This window comes from Fringilla coelebs (assembly GCF_963513975.1).
Source record: "Fringilla coelebs genome assembly, chromosome: 11".
Lineage (NCBI taxonomy): Eukaryota > Metazoa > Chordata > Aves > Passeriformes > Fringillidae > Fringilla > Fringilla coelebs.
In genome coordinates, this window is record NC_140037.1 from 8,123,790 (window position 1) to 8,140,467 (window position 16,678).

General features: G+C 54.7%; 2 protein-coding genes across 2 annotated transcripts; both read right to left on the minus strand.

The window, feature by feature from the left end:
- Positions 1-235: 235 nt before the first annotated feature.
- Positions 236-7,661, minus strand: RBM41 (RNA binding motif protein 41). The gene is made up of 7 exons (XM_084213015.1): positions 7,365-7,661; positions 6,685-6,801; positions 6,400-6,592; positions 2,883-3,087; positions 1,625-1,995; positions 850-997; positions 236-545 (listed from the first exon to the last, which is right to left on the minus strand). Exons 1-7 carry the CDS (start codon positions 7,370-7,372, stop codon positions 388-390), a joined length of 1,200 nt encoding a protein of 399 aa, XP_084069141.1. The 5' UTR covers positions 7,373-7,661; the 3' UTR covers positions 236-387.
- A 772-nt stretch (positions 7,662-8,433) lies between these two features.
- LOC311158032 (nuclear pore glycoprotein p62-like) lies at positions 8,434-15,863 on the minus strand. Its single transcript, XM_084213140.1, has 12 exons — positions 15,524-15,863; positions 14,359-14,744; positions 13,562-13,672; positions 12,975-13,106; positions 12,706-12,810; positions 12,149-12,257; positions 11,852-11,996; positions 11,373-11,422; positions 11,126-11,260; positions 10,629-10,740; positions 10,037-10,103; positions 8,434-8,876 (listed from the first exon to the last, which is right to left on the minus strand). The coding sequence occupies exons 1-12, from the start codon at positions 15,817-15,819 to the stop codon at positions 8,785-8,787; spliced, it is 1,740 nt and encodes a 579-aa protein (XP_084069266.1). The 5' UTR covers positions 15,820-15,863; the 3' UTR covers positions 8,434-8,784.
- Between the last annotated feature and the right edge of the window lie 815 nt (positions 15,864-16,678).

A 16,678-nucleotide genomic window follows, 5' to 3' on the forward strand; every position in this document is an offset into this window, starting at 1 on the left:
TGGTGAGATAAGAGAAATGCTGCTTTGGAGGGCTTGGGGCAGTCTCTGTGTCCAGGGGAGCCTGCAGAGCAGGGAGGCTCCCAGGAGTGAGGTGTGGACACAGTCCTGCAGCAGCAGAGTGCAGCACACTTGGCTCTACAAGTCTGAGGACTATAAACATCAATAAGCACACACAAAGGAAATACCACAATAATTGCATTTATTTACCTGGCCTCTTCCCTCCCTCCTTGCCACCACAGTCTGTGGGCACTGCCCAGCTCTCAAGAAGAGCCCAGTCCCCAGCTCTCCTTTCCCCACTCTGAGATTGCTGGTCCTGCATTGTCCCAGGTTCACCCACAGCTTCCCCACAGCTTGCTGAACTCCACAAGGCTGCTGGTTCTCCATCCTTCACGTGGCAGGAGGGTTCTCTGCAGCAGAGGAGCTGGGGACGGCCGAGTCAGCCTCTGGCAAATGCTTCCTGCTTTTCCCAAAGGCGATGACCAGGGGCTTCCCCTGCAGCTTGTACCCGTTCAGCAGCTGCAGGGCTCTCTGGGCTGACTCTGTGTCTGCAATGAGAGGGCACCGTGGGCACAGGCACCTGCTGGCACGGGCACACAGGGTGATCCTAGGGCTGTTCCCACCTGATGGCCACCCAGCCTGCTCTGACATGCTGAATGAACACTGCACACATCACTTCTGCCCTGGTAAATCCCCTTCCAACCCAGGGAAAGCACCATGGCACAGCAGGAGGATCAAGGAGTGAATTCCCCTGCTTCTCCTTGGGAAGCAGGCTTGGCAGCAGTGCCTGCAGGAGGCTGTGACACCTTTGGGAGTCAGGGAAGAACTGGGAGGCACAACACAGCAACTCACCAGGGAAGGTGATGAAGGCCTGATCCCTCATGCGGCCGCTCAGGAGGCGGAACTGGATCAGGGGGCTGTCCTCCCTCTGGAACCGAGCAAACAGGGACACCAGGTCCTTCACTCTCACTCGGGGGCCCAGGTTCTTCAAATACAGCACCTGGAGCAGGGACACAGAGAGTCAGCCAGCTTTTGCCATGCAAAGACACCTTTCAGCCTGTCCCAAGTCTGTAGAGCTCAAGGTGTGAATTAGCTCAACCCTCGCACCCACATGCTAATGATGGCATTTACAGGACAGGTGGGTGTACAGAGAAAGGCAGCTCTGAACCCAAGGCATCACCCTGCTTGCCTGCATCAAGAGCTGACAGTTTCAGTTCATTATAGAACAGTTCAGTTTATTCAGTTCATTCTGTTTATTTATAAAATAGTTTATTCAATTCATTCTGTTTATTTATAAAATGCAATAATCTCCAGCTACCAGACAGGAACACTCAGAGTAAGGTGACAGCAGGACTCAGCCAGGCCCAAACAGACAGAGCACATCTTGACAGGTGAGCTGCTGGAGCCAGGGAGGGCTGGGCTCACAAGTACAGCTCTTTGCCAGGCTGGTGCCCTCCCATCAGAACCCAAAGTCCCTTTTTTCCCCTGAGTGGAGGCTCCTCTCCCCCTTGGCCTGCAGGATCAGCCCAGCAACGTCAAGGGAACAGCAAACAGGAGCCTTTGCCTGCTGACACGGCTTCAGGGCATCCTGCTCAGCAAGGATAAATCCTGGCTGATGTCAGCTTACCCTGTTGGGCTCCCCTGGATGGTAGGATGAGAACCTGGGAATTTTCCGGAGTTCTTCCTCTGAGAGGCGGTTCCTGAGGATCTCCTCTTCTGGGACAAACTCAACTGGCTCTTTGATAACCACAGGCCTTGGAGTGGACTGGTGGGGCTCTGCTGCAGAAACACTGGGACTTGCTGCCTGTTCTGCTTGCTCCTCCTGGTCTGGAAGGGATGACTCCTCAGCCCTAGACCCCTGTGGGGTAGGGGACAAGCAGGAGTCACTTGCAGCAGACTGGACTTTTTCAGGGCACTTCTTGCTCAGCAGCTCTTGGTAAACACTCTCCAGATGAACCATGGGGTCCTTTTCATCTGTTCCCCTCTTCTGAGTGTCATCTAATTCATAACAGAGATACACGGTAACTATCACCAATAACCTGGAAAACACACAGACTGCAAGAAGAGACACAGCAAAGGAGAAACCCTGTTTCACCCCAGCCTCTGTGCCCAGGTTGTTTAAAACAAGACCAGCCCCAGCAAGTGCTGGTTCCCCAGCTCAGGATGAACCTGCACAGAGTAGCAGCTCCACCTGCACTACATCAGAGCTCTTTTCAGAGCTGCCCTCACTTGCCTATCTGCAGCCACATTTCAGCACTTTCTAGTGACTCCTTCAACACACCTTCCTCCTCCTGCGTGTGCAGCAAGGGTGGGCCACGCTGCCTTCCTGTACCACTGCCTGGAACAGGAACATTTGGCTTTCAAGGACATCAGATTAAGCTCCCGGGTTTAAAGAAGGTCCATGACATGGACTGATCAATGATCTCTTTCAATTCTCTTTAGTGGAAATGAGGACAAACGTGAGAGCAGCATCTCCCAGCCTTCAACTGGTCCAATTCCCCTTCAGGGATGAGGCTTTAACAAGTCATTCCTCCTCTTACCTGCTCTGTGCCTTTGCTTCCTTCCCCCCCTGCAGAGAAGGAACAATCTCCAGTCCCATCCGGGCAGTCTGTGTAACTCAGAAAATGAGGCTCTACCAAAGCATCACCCCGAGCTGCTCTGCACTACACACAACACCCCAAGGAGCTCCAGAAATGCACTTCAAAACCCTCTATATTAAACCCTCCAGAGAACCAACTCTGTCTGCTCCTGTAAGAGAGGAAAATATCTCCTCCCACAGAGCACCAAAGCAGAACCACATCTCCGGGGGCAGGCGGCCAGACAGAACCGTGTCAGGCTGGCACACGGGCTGGCTGCGGGCGCAGGGAGAGCCCTGGGGGCAGCACCTTGGTGGTAGAGGGCCCTGAGGAAGGAGTGGCGGTCCGTGCCCTGGAAGAGGGCCTGCTCGATCTCCATCTCCCGCCGGCTCAGCTGCTTGCTGCCCGCAAACCTCTGCGGCAGCGCCAGGATGCGCCGCCGCTCCTCCAGCTTCTCCCGGATGGCATCCAGCCGCTCCTGCGTGGCCTCGGGGGCTGCCCCCAGCCCCGAGCCCTGCAAAACAACCACAGCTGGGTCAGCAGCAGCATGGGCCTCCTCCCCAGAGCCAGCCAAAGGCCACAGCCCCGAGCCCTGTGATACAAGCACGGACATCCCTCCTTCCAGAGCCCCGACACAGCCTGGCTGGGATTGGCCATTAAGCAAAAACAATTCACATGTTGGATAAACAATCTCCAACCACGTTCCAAAGCAGCAAAACACAGGAGAAGCAAATGAGATAATATTGTTTTCCTTTTTCTCTGAGGCTTCTCTGCTTTCCAGGAGAAGAATCCTGGGCAAAGGGATTTTTCAGAAAATATGAGGGTGACAAGCAACAGCATGGGCCTCCTCCTCAGAGCCAGGCAAACCTCACAGCCCCAGCCCTGCAGTGGGTGTGTGGGGGCAGCTCCCTGGTCAGAGAGAGAGAAGCTAGGTAAGCTTTCCTAGAATCAGTCTGGACGACTTTAGGAGGCTGGAGAGAATGAATTCTAAACAATCTGCACCTCCTGCTTTGTAATAAGCTGTTTCGCCCATAAGGTTGTTTACAAATGGGTGTCCTGTTAATTAGCCAGTCATGTGAAATGTATTGATTAAATGACCAGTCAGGGGCACCTGTATTGGACCAGTGTATAAAAGAAGCAGTTTCAGTAAAGCCAGGGGCTCCAGCTTATCAGCCTTCTGACCTAGGGTCTGTGTCACTTATTACCCAGTCCTGACCCTGACAGTGACATGGGGGCAGTTAGGAACCATCCCCCAGGCACCGAGAGCTCCTGTTACTGCAAGGGCAGGACAAATACAGCCACACAGCAGGCTCAGTTCTTGAGGGGAGTGGAGAAACAGCTCCTTTCTCATGGCCTGTGTGTGCTGCTTCCCTCTCCCTGACCCATCTCCCTCTGTCCTGCTGCCTCTGACAGTACAGCTGTCACCACAGCCACCTTCAGTGACTGCACCACCACCCTCTGGCAGTTCTTTCCCCACACCTACAGCATCCCCGAGCTCATGTTTCCACCAAGCTCTTAGTCTGTGACCCTGAGAACCCTATTTGCTGAAGAGTGGACCCCCAGCTGCTGCTTGGCACCCGAGGGGAGGGTTATGCTGAGGACTAAACCCCGACCAGCATCCCTGAGCCAGCTTCCAGAAACCACAGAGGAGCTGCAGCACAGCCCTCACAGCTCAGCTGCGAGCAGGGAGCATCCCTGGGCAAACCAACCTCACTGCAGGGGCCCCTTCATGCTGCCAGAGCACACTCCAGCTGCTGGAGGGGCCCTCCTGCCCCCCAGCCACCTCCACCAGAACACACTTTCATGGGGCTGTGGGTGGATTTTCTGTTCTCAAACTCAGTTTGAGAATTACTGTGGCAGTTCCTTCTGCCTCGGGCAAGAAATCAGGCTTCCTCCCTGCCCTGAGCACAACCCAGCAGAGCTTCCCAGGGTACCTCTGCCCCACATCTGCACAGCTTCTGCCATTCACCATTTCACAGCTTCCCCCAGGCACAAAAGGCTGTTTATACGGAAAAGCAATTCCCAGAAATCATCTGTTGTACTATGTTTTCAAAAAAGCTGCCACTTAGCAGCTGAAAATAACAGAAATCTGCACTCAGTACTTTGCCAAGAGCTCCCCAGGCAATCTGAAGTTCTCTCTGTCTCAGCTGACATTATTCATCACTCGTGGTGGAATCTTTCACTCAGGGCCCCCACCTCCAAAGCTGCACATCGCTACCTGACTTAGGCTTTCTCCCTAAATATTCTCCTCTCAGAACCTCTAGAAGACATACCCTGATGTCACCCTTTTTTTCTGTCAGAGGATTGTTTTCCATACAAACAATTTTTTCTGAACGTCCCAGAATACATTTCAACCTAAATATAACAGCTGGTACTGACGACATTGATTTTCATCCTTAAATTAACACCGCTCCTCTCTGCACCAAGCTTTAATCAGGCCACACCAGGGCTGGATTTGCATTTAAACACCAAAGCAAGGAATGACTTCAGCTGAAAAGAGGCAAGCCCCTGATTACCACAGACAACTCTCTCCTGCACACAGCCATCACTCAGGAAGAGGAGACAAAGGCAATCCAAGGATCAGCCCAAGTTTTGCATTTTCTAATTTGGCAAATTAAGAGCAGGACACTCCAGTGCACCTGACATAGGACAACCACAAAAGCCTCTTGTCTCTGGAATGTGAAAAAATAAGGGTGGAGGTGGGGGAAGGGGAAAAACCTGCTGGAAGAGCACCCAGGGGGGAGCCAAGGCACTGCCACCACAGACTTGGTCTGACAGCTCTGCACTATTTTCATGTGGCTGTCCCAGGGCCCCTGAAGGACCTGCAAGCCCCTAAGGAGAACACTCCCTACAAACAGCCATCCCAAATCAGCAATGGGATCCAGGGATCTACCAGGATAGTCAAAGGAACATGTTGAGGCGCTTTGAAATATTTTCTTCTTCTCTTCTAGCATTTAAATCCTTCACACACAGGCATAAACGTGTGAAATGATTTGTTTGAGATCCAGGCAGAGGTAGGAATATCCTCACGTCCTGCTGTGCTCCAAAGGACCCATTCCTGCCTCCACCATGGCTTTTATCACTGACCACTCCACCAAAGAAAAGAGGCCAGAAGAAATATAGGATAGTGCTGGGCTAAAGGCAAGGGATACAGGAGTGGCCATTCTTTACCAATGGCTTACAAAGGACTAGAATTTTCTAGCAGAGGGCCACAGGGTCAGAGGAAGCTGACCACCCTCAGGTGAGAGCAGAGCATGCCCACCCGTCACTGGCACATTTTCTGTAAAATCCCTTCGCCAGGATTTCTTCTCCTGGGAAGCAGAGAAGCCTCAGAGAGAAATGAAAACAATAATTATCTGATTGCTTCTCCTGTGTTTGCTGCTTTGGAATGTGGTCTGGAGATTGTTCACCAACTGGCCATTGTTTGATTGGTTTCGTGTGAATTGTTTTAACTTAATGGCCAATCACAGCCAGCTGTGTCTGACTCTGAGGAGTCAGTCACAAGTTTTTCATTATCATTCTTGTTAAGCCTTCTGATAATATAATATAATATAATATAATATAATATAATATAATATAATATAATATAATATAATATAATATAATATAATATAATATAATATAATATAATATAATATAATATAATATAATATAATATAATATGTAACATCATATGTAATATATAATATGTAATGTAATAATGTAGTATAATATGTAATATCATATGTAATATAATAATGTAATATAATATCAGCCTTCTGAGAGCATGGAGTCAGATTCTCAATTCCTCCTTCACCCTGGGGACCCCAGAAAACCCCACACCCACCTTCCTTGCTGAATCCTGGTTCTTCCAGAGCAGGATCTCCGAGTCAGAGAGCCCCAGCTCCCGGAGAGAGGAGGTTTCTTTGTCGCTCTCCTGCAGGGCCTGGAACTGTGAGAGGCTCAAAGCCCCCGCAGCCTCTTCCCCAAAAGGTTTGTAAAAAGCTGCAGGGGCGAAGCATCTCCGCTTTGACTTGCACCTGTGAGCCAAGGGAACACAAAGAGCTGAGCACTGAGGAACGGGGGGCAGAAGGGGCTGCTCTCTCCGCAGCCACACCAGGTCAGGACTCACTGCTCGATGGAGACACTGGTGTCCAGCTGGTGGTGAAGGAGGCTCTTCAGCTGCCTCTCTCCTTCCGTCTCCAGGTCTTCCAGGAGGAGCTCATCGCTGGACAGGCTGCTGTTCACCCTGGGCACACAACCACAGCACAGGCACGGGCAGTCAGGCAACGGGGGAAACACTGCTCAAAACGCATCCTTGCTACAGCTCCTCCACCTCCTGGGCTGCTTTTATGGGATTTAAAAAAAAAGGAACCTAAACTATTTGACCAAAACTCCCTTTAACATTACTAGAAAAGTCAACAGATTTGGGATTCCTTTGAGAACATTTAAGTACCCCAAGGAATCTCTGGGTGTTTTTGTATTGTTGGGGGGAAGGTTCTTTGTTCACTTTAAAATCACACGCCATCATTTTTATTGACAGGAAGTGTCTTGCTTCTGCATCTAGCCAGACACTGCCAGTTTCAAATGAGTCGGGGAAGAAAGAAGCGAAACCGCGGCGCCGGAATGAACCCGTGAATTCCAGCAGCGCTTTTCCCTTTCCGGGGTCACCTGCTCCGGAGCAGACCGACCGCAAACCCGCCCCGGCCCGGACCGTGCCCCGCTCCGGCCGGAGCACCGGGGGTGGCAGCGGGCCCGGGCCGTGCCCGGCAGCCCCTGGGGGCTCTCTGGCACCCTGGCTGCCCCGCTCACCGGCGCATGGCCCCGCCGCTCCGCTCCGCTCCGCTCCGCTCCGGCTGCGCCCGCGGAGAGCGCCGGGAGCCGCCCCGGAAGGAGCGGCCGGGCCGGGGCGGCGGCACCGAGCGGAACCGGGGAGCGGCACCGAGCGCTGCCCTGCCGTGGGGTGAGCCGGGACAGGGGACAGGCACCCCCCCCAAAGGCACCCGCAGCCCTCTGCAGCTGAACGGAGGAGAGAAAATTGAATGCAGCGTTGGGAGAAGGACCGGAAGAGATCTCTCGTCAAATGTCGTCACGGGCAAAACAGGCTCCGCGTAGAGATATTAAATAAGGTTATTGCTAACGAAACAGAGCGGGAGAAAGGGAAGGAAAATAAAACCCTAGAAACGCCTTACCCCCCCCCCCCCCCCCCCCCCGTCCCCATCCCTCCTAGTCCAGCAGCGCAGGGAGACAGGAATGGGGGTCAGGGAGATGGAATGGGGGTCATGGTCAGTTAGGGAGATGGGAATGTGGGTCATGGTCAGTTCATAGAAAGAGGGAATGGGGGTCATGGTCAGTTCACAGGGAGACAGGAATGGGGGTCACGGTCAGTTCATCACCCCTGCTTTGGGGTCTTGGGGTTCCTCCCACGGGAGACAGTTCTCTGTGAGTTTCTCTGACATGAGTCCAGCCCACAGGCAACAGCTCCCCTCAAACTGCTGCAGTGTGGGTCACTCTGCCATGGAGTCCTTCCAGGACAGGCTGCTCCAGCCTGGGAGCAGGGCACTGCAGCCACGGGCTCACAGCCTCCTCCCAGGAATGCCCCTGCTCTGCCCTGGGGCTCCTCCATGGGCTGCAGGGGCACAGCTGCTTCACCATGGTCCTCAGCACGGGCTGCAGAGCAATCTCAGCCCTAGTCTCTCTTCCCCTCCCTCCTTTCCACTGACCCTGGTGGCTGCAGAATTGTTCCCCTCACAGGTTTTCACCCCTCTTCTCTGGCCACAATTACAACTGAGCCACAAATTTGTTTTTCTTTCTTCTTAAATCTGTTTCACAGAGGCATTACCACCCTATCTAGCTGGCCCACCAGCAACTCGTCCATCTTTTGGAGCCACCAGGGACTGGCTCTGCTGGACATGGTGGAAGCTTCTGGCAGCTTCTCACAGAAGCCACCCCTGCAGCCTCCTCCCCAAACCACGCAGAGCCCTCCAAGGCAGCATTTCTGTTATCTCACCAGTCTGCAGGCACAGCTAGAGCATAAAGAGCACACACTTCATCCAGTTTCCGATGGGAGCAGGTGAAATCCAGTCCAACTCCACAAAGACTGGCTTTGAACAAACAACATATTTTATTGTAAAAAAGGAAACAAAGCCAGGTCATCATTTCAGTCCTTAGCTCCCAATCACCTCTGTTTTCTGTGGAGGTTTTCTGTCCATCCTTTGAACTTGGGAACGTTTCAATCAAAGGTGATCCGAAAGCTGCGCTCCTGCTCCTTGCGGCGGCTCTCACAAACCTTGGTCACCTCTTCCACCTTCCTCTGCAGCACAGCTGTGGCAGAAACAAGGGATTAATGTCACAGTCACCCCAGAACACAACCCTGCACAGTTGTGCCTGCAGAATGAAAAATGTTTTCTTGTTGAGAGTCACTCAGATTTGACAGTGGACAAAGCAGGAGGAAAACACAACCCAAAGTACTGCCAATAAGAAAACTTCATTCTTGAATGGCAGAGGAAAAAATGGGTCTCCTTTCTAGGAAAATTTAAAGGAAACAGATAGCTATTTTCACACACATTCTGTAAAGAATTCAGGTGGCACAGGAGTTGTACCAGGTTTCCTAAAAAAGGCATGTTTGGAACGTGGAGCTTAGCAGAAGTGTTCTGAAAGAAAACACCTAATGAGACCCTGACCTAAGCCAATAATTCTGTGTGAACACGGAGAACAGCAGGCCTGCTTTCACACAAGGTGTGAGCATTTCTCTGCACTGTAGCCAGGCAGTGCACTCGGGCTGCTGAAAGGAGGGCTGCTTTATTCTGCCGTGCCCCCGTGTGGCTGCTACCAGTTAAAATCCAAACGGCACAGAATTCCAGAATCCCTCACCAGGAGGCACTCTCCCAGGGAAAAAAGTTCCTTTTTTCTGTCTTGTTTTAGTAAGATTCCACTGTCAAGTGCTCACTCCTGAGTGTATCTCTCTGTGCACTGGATCTCAGGCTACTGAGGCTGTGAAATTCACAGATGATTCCTCCAGTTACCCCACCTGCAGATCAAGGCAGGCTGCTCCATCTTACCTGGATGTGGCTCCTGTTTTCAGACAGGGAGGGATGATAACACACAACACAGACGCTTCCCCTCACCAATTGCCCTGCACCACAGGCAAACACCAGACTCTTTTAGAAGCTGAACTATTTAACATTAGTTTGACAGACTGAATAATAAGGTCTTCAAGTTCTCTGCCTCAAGTTCTCCACTTTGCACTGGCACATTTCAAGGAGGGCTTTTTGGGTAAAAAATACCAGTTGCCAGGAGTACCTTCTCAGCAGAGGCCTCTAATCAGGCACAGCAGGAGAATTCAAGCCCTGAAGGGACAGTGCCACTGAAGGTGAGGAGGAACACTCCTCATGCATCCTCAGGAATTCAGGGATGAACAAACATTCACACACATGCTCCTGCTTCCCATTCACAGTCCCAAAAGGCCGCAGGACAAAGCTCACCTGAATTCTGGTCAATCCACTGCAGGGAATCCATGTGTGCATTCAAAATTTTACAGATCTGCTGAAGCTGAGCAGAGAGAGAAGGTGCAAGTCAGCTGTGAGACTGCATAAACAGCAAGAGGAGTCAAAGGCAAGTTTCTCCTTGCCCAGCTTCCCTAAGGCAGCAGCCACTTGGCCAGGGAGGTGTGTGCAGCAATGCTGCTACTTTGCTTCTCCTTACCAGCAAGAAAACTGCACAGTTTAGAGGATATGTCTGTGGCATTGGCTTATTTTAATTTAGACCTAGGAACCTAGCAGAACATTCCTCACCTTAGGCTTGAGGTGGCAAAATACAAAAGGAACATGGAAAAACTCAGTCTGCAATACTGAAATGAAACTTTTACTAAAAAAAAGCTTTGCAGCAAAGCCATAAGGAGCATCGAGATCAATTTAATAGATATCAGAAGGAGCTGGGTATTCAGATCTTGTTTTATGAGGATGTAAAAACAGTATAAAGTCTGAGTGGAGTATCCACATGGGGACAAATGAAGAGTGAGAACGATTTCAATATACTTTGCCTCTTCAGCAATACAAAATAAAAGCTTGCACTTACAGGGTCACTTGTGTCTGCTGGGCCTCCTGATGTGTTCAAGTGATCAATGATGTCCTTCAGATCTTGTGCCATGCGCTTCAGCTGAGCATCGATGTTTTCAGCCAGTTTGTAGCTGCAGAGCACACAGGAAACAAGATCAGCATGGTTAAAGACAATTCTGAAGACCTGCTGAAGACCAGTCACAGCAACAGTGGGCCATCTGAACAAGCTTTCTGCAGCCAAGGCTGGCAGAGACCTGGGAACAGCAGCCAGAGAGACTCCAAACCCACACGGACTCCCAGCCCATCTCCCTTGATCTACATATGGAGACGGACAAACACGGGAGTGGAGGACTCTGAGTAAAATCTAAAGTTGCCCTGCATAGAACAGGATGAAATATCTGACAGCAGCCACTGCTTGTTCAACCCTGTCAGCATCCCAGCTCCATGTGCTGCTGGCTGCTGTGAGCACAGGGCAGTGCCCATCCCCATCCCCATCCCAGCAGCTCTGTGCCTCACGTCCTCTCCCGTTCCTCATCCGCGTGCTGCAGGTAGATGGTGCCACTCTGCTCCTTCACAGACTCCTCCAGAGGGGTCAGCAAGTCCTCCAGGTCCTTCTGCTGGGACAGAATGAAGTCCAGTTCCTGATCCAGCCTGCAAAGAGAAATGCCAACTGCTTCCCTTTTGTGTTGCAGAGCTGTCCCACAGCCAGGCAGGACAATGCAGAGAAGAAATAAAATCATTTCAAGTGCTCCTGGTCTCCTACCTCTTCTGGTCAACCTTCACCTTCTCTACTTCTCTGTGTAATGAAGTAATCTGGAAACAGAAGACATTTCATTACACCTTGAAAACCAAGAAGTCAGCTCTCCAATGAAGAGAGGTGGGAGACAGAAGGCAGCACCATGCCAGTTCTACTGGTACCAAGAGATGCTCACAAAGATCTACAGACCCAAGGGGGAATAAGGGAGAAATGATCCTCCCTTGTTTCTCCTCCCTATTCCATGCCAATGATGGAATAAGCTTGGAATGATCCCCCCTAGGAGAAACTGGTATCACAGAGCAAAGGCACAGAACAGATTTCCAGCTCCAAGGCTAAAGGCCAGAACAGACACACACAGAGACTGTGAAAAGCACCCAGGGGGAGCCCACAGCTCTTGCACCATGTTTCAGATGCCTGTTGCACCTGCAGCAGAGCCCTTGAAGGAGCTGAGCCAGCAGCACGAGGTTCTCTGGAGGCCTCCTCACCTTCTCCCCGTTCTCAATCAGCATGCGGTCCCAGGCATTGACTTGCGTGGCCTGATGCAGGAAGTGCTTCTCTTGGTCTTCCAGTTCCAGGCTCCACTTGTTGATCAAACTCTCCAGCTGGGCATAAGTCATCACTGGGGGGGCACTGAGAGGGAGTGAGGGGCAGCACAGGACAGGAGGTCAGGAGAGACAAACACCACAACTCTCAGTGATTCCCCCTTGCTCCTCCAGAGCCCGCCTGAGCCCTGCAGCTGCTCCTGCCCAGGCAGGAAAGGGTCAATGGGAAGAAGCCCCCACCTGGCTGTGCTGGTTGTGGTTGTGGCAGCTGTGGAGGTCACAGCTCCAATGGCACCAGTGGTAGTCAGTGGCTTCAGGTTCAAGGGAAAGCCAGAAGCAGAAGTTGTCCCTGCAGGAAGAGATTCCAGTCAAGCAGCAGAAGGGGACACAGCTGGCACCTGTCAGAGAGCAGCTCCAGGGTGCACTGCCCATGGCCCTAGGAGCTGCAGCACATCCCTCTGAAGGGAACAACAGCAACTCCTACATCTGTCAAGGAGGGAATGAAAGCACCCCCAGCCCAAGCCTTGTCAATATCCCCATGTTTTACTGCTAGAACCAGGAACTGCCAGCACACCCAGCTCCTGCCCTGCACCTCTGCAGTGGGTGAGAGAGAACTTCTGTGTTTTCACAGGGATGGAAAAGGATCAGAGACAGAGAGACTGTGCTGGTTTCAGTTACTTGAGGGCTTTACAAATCACAGCTGCTGAGCTGCTACTCTAACATGGCCCCTTACACCTCGACAGAGCACTGAATTCAGTCTCCCTTCTCTTCTGTGACTTTCAGCATCCTGTTCCTACCAGTGGCAGTGCTTGTGGTGGCTGCTGTGGTTCCGGGAACCTTTAATCCAAAGCCAAGTGTCCCCAGAGTGGCTGTCCCAGTGGAACCAGTGGAGGTGGCACCCACTGTGAAGAGAAGACACCATTAACAGGTTGCATGAGCCAAAGAATGCAGGGCCCTTGGAGAAGCTGTGCCCAGCCTGCTCCCCTTGCCCTGCAGCACCCGGGAGCAGCAGCAGCCTGGCTGCCCCTTTACTGCCCCAGGGACAAAGCTGCCTGCAGAGACTCACGTGAGAGGCCCGTGCTGCTGGAGGAGGCTGGGGCTGAAGAAGTTGCCACGGATGCAAACAAGGAGGGCCCCGTGGAGCCCAGCACTGAGGTGGTGCTGGTGGTGGAGGCCGTGCTGGCAGCTGTGGATGTGACTGCAGGGACAAACAGCTCCAGCTGTACAAGCAGAGCACACTGAGCTCCCACCCCCTGCACAACAACCCTGCTGGGAGGGTTACACCACCTGCCCAGTCACACCTGGTTCTTGGGCATGTCAGCACTTTAACCTCCTTTTCCTCTTGTTCTCCCTCCACTCCCTGTCTTTCACAGTCTGACCCCTTTAAGGTTGTGCCTCCCTTCCCCTGTGCTCCCCAAACAAGCAGAGACCAGAGTGTGGCCTGTGGGACACAATCAGAACCTCAGGACACACTGTGCAAAGGCTCTAGGAGCTGTCACAGATCCCCACTGCCAGGGCAAACCCATAGCCACAAACACTTGTGGCCCCTTCCCACACCCCAGTATTTTGTCCACTTCCAACAGACAGCTATAGGCAGGAGGAGAGCAGATTCCCCAAAGCCTTGAGGAATTGTTTTCTAGAACAGCTTCCTACCTCCCAGCTTGGTTCCAAAGGTCAGGCTGGGTGCCTGGCTGGTGCTTGTGGTCAGTGTTGCTGTGGTTGTACTGGGGGCTGCTGTTGAAGGCTGAGCCCCAAAGGTCAGACCTGGAACCAGGAGCAAAAGGAAAAGATGGACTTCCTTCCTGCAGGCCAAAGAGCAATTGCTGCCCAGCACTGCAGCCCCTGGACAGGCCTGTCAGAAACACCTCTGGCTCCAGCCCCTCGCTGCACTCTGCCCCAGCACAAGCCAGAGGCTGCAGAATCTGCAACCCCACTGCACCCTCAGACACCCCCATGCCAAAGGCTGCCAGCCTGCAGCTGTCCCCAAGGCTGTGTCACAGCACAGGGCACAGCTGGGACAGCCAGGACACACACAGGACCACCACACAACGCCAGAAAGATTCAACCCACACAGAGAGACACCAAACCTATAGCACAGCCCCATCCCAGTGACCCCAAACTGTGTGCCTGGAACACAGCCCCATCCCAGTGACCCCAAACTGTGTGCCTGGAACACAGCCCCATCCCAGGGACCCCAAACTGTGCCTACACACACAGCCCCATCCCAGTGACCCCAAACTGTGTGCCTGGAACACAGCCCTATCCCAGTGACCCCAGACTGTGTGCCTGGAACACAGCCCCATCCCAGGGACCCCAAACTGTGTGCCTGGAACACAGCCCCATCCCAGTGACCCCAAACTGTGCCTACAGCACAGCCCCATCCCAGTGACCCCAGACTCTGTGTCTGTGTCACAGCTGGACACTCCATTCCCCCCAGGCTGCTCACCCACCTGTGGGCTGCCCCCCGAGGCTGAAGGGCACTGCTGCTGGGGTGGCAGCAGCCGGGGTGGCCGTGCTGGTGCTGGCAGCAGCCGCAGGGGCCGTGCCAAAGCTCAGCCCCGCCGACGTCGCCGGCGCGGCCGCGGTGCCGATGCTGAACCCGGCCGTGCCCGCCTGGCTCGTGCTGCCACTGGAGAAGGTGAAGCCTCCTGTTGTCCCAGAGGGAGCCGTGCTGCTGCTGCTGCTGCCTGCAGAGCCAAAGGCAAAGCCAGACGGGGCTGCTGCCTGACTCGAGGGGGTGCTGGTTGCCGCAGGGGCACCAAAAGAAAAGCTCCCTGTGATTCCCGCAGCTGGGGTGGCAGTGCTGGCTCCAAAGGTCACTTTTGGTGTGTTTGCCCTAGGGGAGAAAAGGAAAGAAAGGAAGCCATTCTGCTTGAGACACACATCCACCCAAGCCCACAGCTGGCTGAGCTGACCATGTGCTGACAGCAGAAACCTCCTCTCAAAGAGATGCACACCTGGCCAGGCTGTGTCCCACTTCTGACAACAGACTCCATCCAGCTGCTGCCTCCTGCCATCCCCCTCAGGGCTCTTCCTGCTGCCTGTCCCTTCATTACCTGCACCCACCCAGGTACCACAGAGCATCTTATGGCAGCACACTGAAGCTGCTCCTTCTCTCAGCTCACCATTTCCACTCCCTCTGCACAAGGCTGGCTTTTTCTGCTCGTCCCCATCTGAGCTCCCTTCCCACAGCTCCCATCTGCCAAGCTTTGCCAGCAGCGGTTCTGCAGAACCGCTCCAGAGCTCGCAGCCTTTCCTGAACGGCAAATCCCTCCCAAACTGCCGCGAAAACATTCGGAGCACCCGAATCCGGGTCAGAAAGAACGAGACGTTTGATATTCGGCAGCAGAGCTTCAGCATTTCCGTGTGCCCGCGTCCCCAGCACGGTTCCAGCCGGAACCGCGGAACATCTCCTTCCCCAGCGTGCGGGGCTCCCCGGGCGAGCAGCGGCCGGGCCCGGGGCCCGCCGAGCACTGCGGGGCGCTGGGAAGAGCCGGCACAAGGGCCAAGGCTCGCTCCGAGCAGCTTTCCCCGCACAGCCCTCGGCCCGCTCCATCCCTCCCTCCCTCCGTCCGTCCGTCTGTCCGTCCGTCCCCGCCCGGCCCCGGCTCTCACCCCAGCGGGAAGGCGGCGGCTGGCGTGGCGGCGGGGGCCGCGCTGCCCGCGCCGAAGCTGAAGCCGGAGGGCTGCGCGGCCGGGCCCGGCCTGCTGAAGGAGAAGAGCCCGGCGGGCTGGCTGCCGCCCGCCGCCGGCGCCGCGCTGCCGAAGCTGAAGCCGGTGGAGGCGGCGGCGGGCGCCGGCGCGGAGAAGGAGAAGCCGCTGCTGGCCGTGGTGGCGGCGGCGGCGGCTCGGGGCGCGCCCAGGCTGAAGGCGCCGCCGGGCGCGGCCGCCCCGAAGCTGAACTGGCTCATGGCGCGGCGGCGGCGGCGGCGCGGGCCGAGCTCCGGCTGCGCCCGGCGGCGCCGCGCCCGCGCGCGCCGCGATGGCGTCACCGCGCCCCGCCCGGGCCCGCCCCCGCGCCTTCCCGCCCTCCGCGGCCATTGGTCAGAGCGGCCGCCGCTCGCGGGATATGGGCTCCGATTGGCTGTTGGGGCGTGAGGGGCGGGGCGTGTCGGCGTTGCTGTGGGGACGGGGGACGCGGCTGCGGGAGCGGAGTGAGGGACAGGGGAGAGACAGAGCGGAGTGAGGGACAGCGGAGAGACAGAGCGGAGTGAGGGACAGGGGACAGCGGGACGGGGGAGAGACAGAGCGGAGTGCGGGACAGGGGACAGCGGGACAGGGGAGAGACAGAGCGGAGTGAGGGACAGGGGACAGCGGCTGGGACGGGCCAGTGGGCCGGAGTGCGGGACGGGAGAGAGAGACCGAAGTACGGGACAGGGGACACCGGGCCGGGCTCCGGGGCAGGGTAGAGCGGGCCGGGTGCGGGACAGGGGACACCGGGACCCGAGGGAGCAGCTGGCGCTCCCTCAGGGGAGGTGTAGGTTGGCTATCTGGAATGGTTCTTCCCCCAGAGGTGGTCGGGCACGGGATCCCAGGGAGTGGTGACAGCCCCGAGGCTGGCGGAGTGTAAGGAGCATTTGGACAGCACTCCCAGGTGTAGTATTATTTTTGCCCCCACGAGGGGACAGATTCATCTGACTTCATTGATATCAGAAGGCTAATTAATTACTTTTTTGTACTATGTTATTCTATACTATATTACATTACATCTAAACTGAATCTGCCAAGCACCCAACCCTGCACACACTGCACAGAATCTCGTGACTGTCC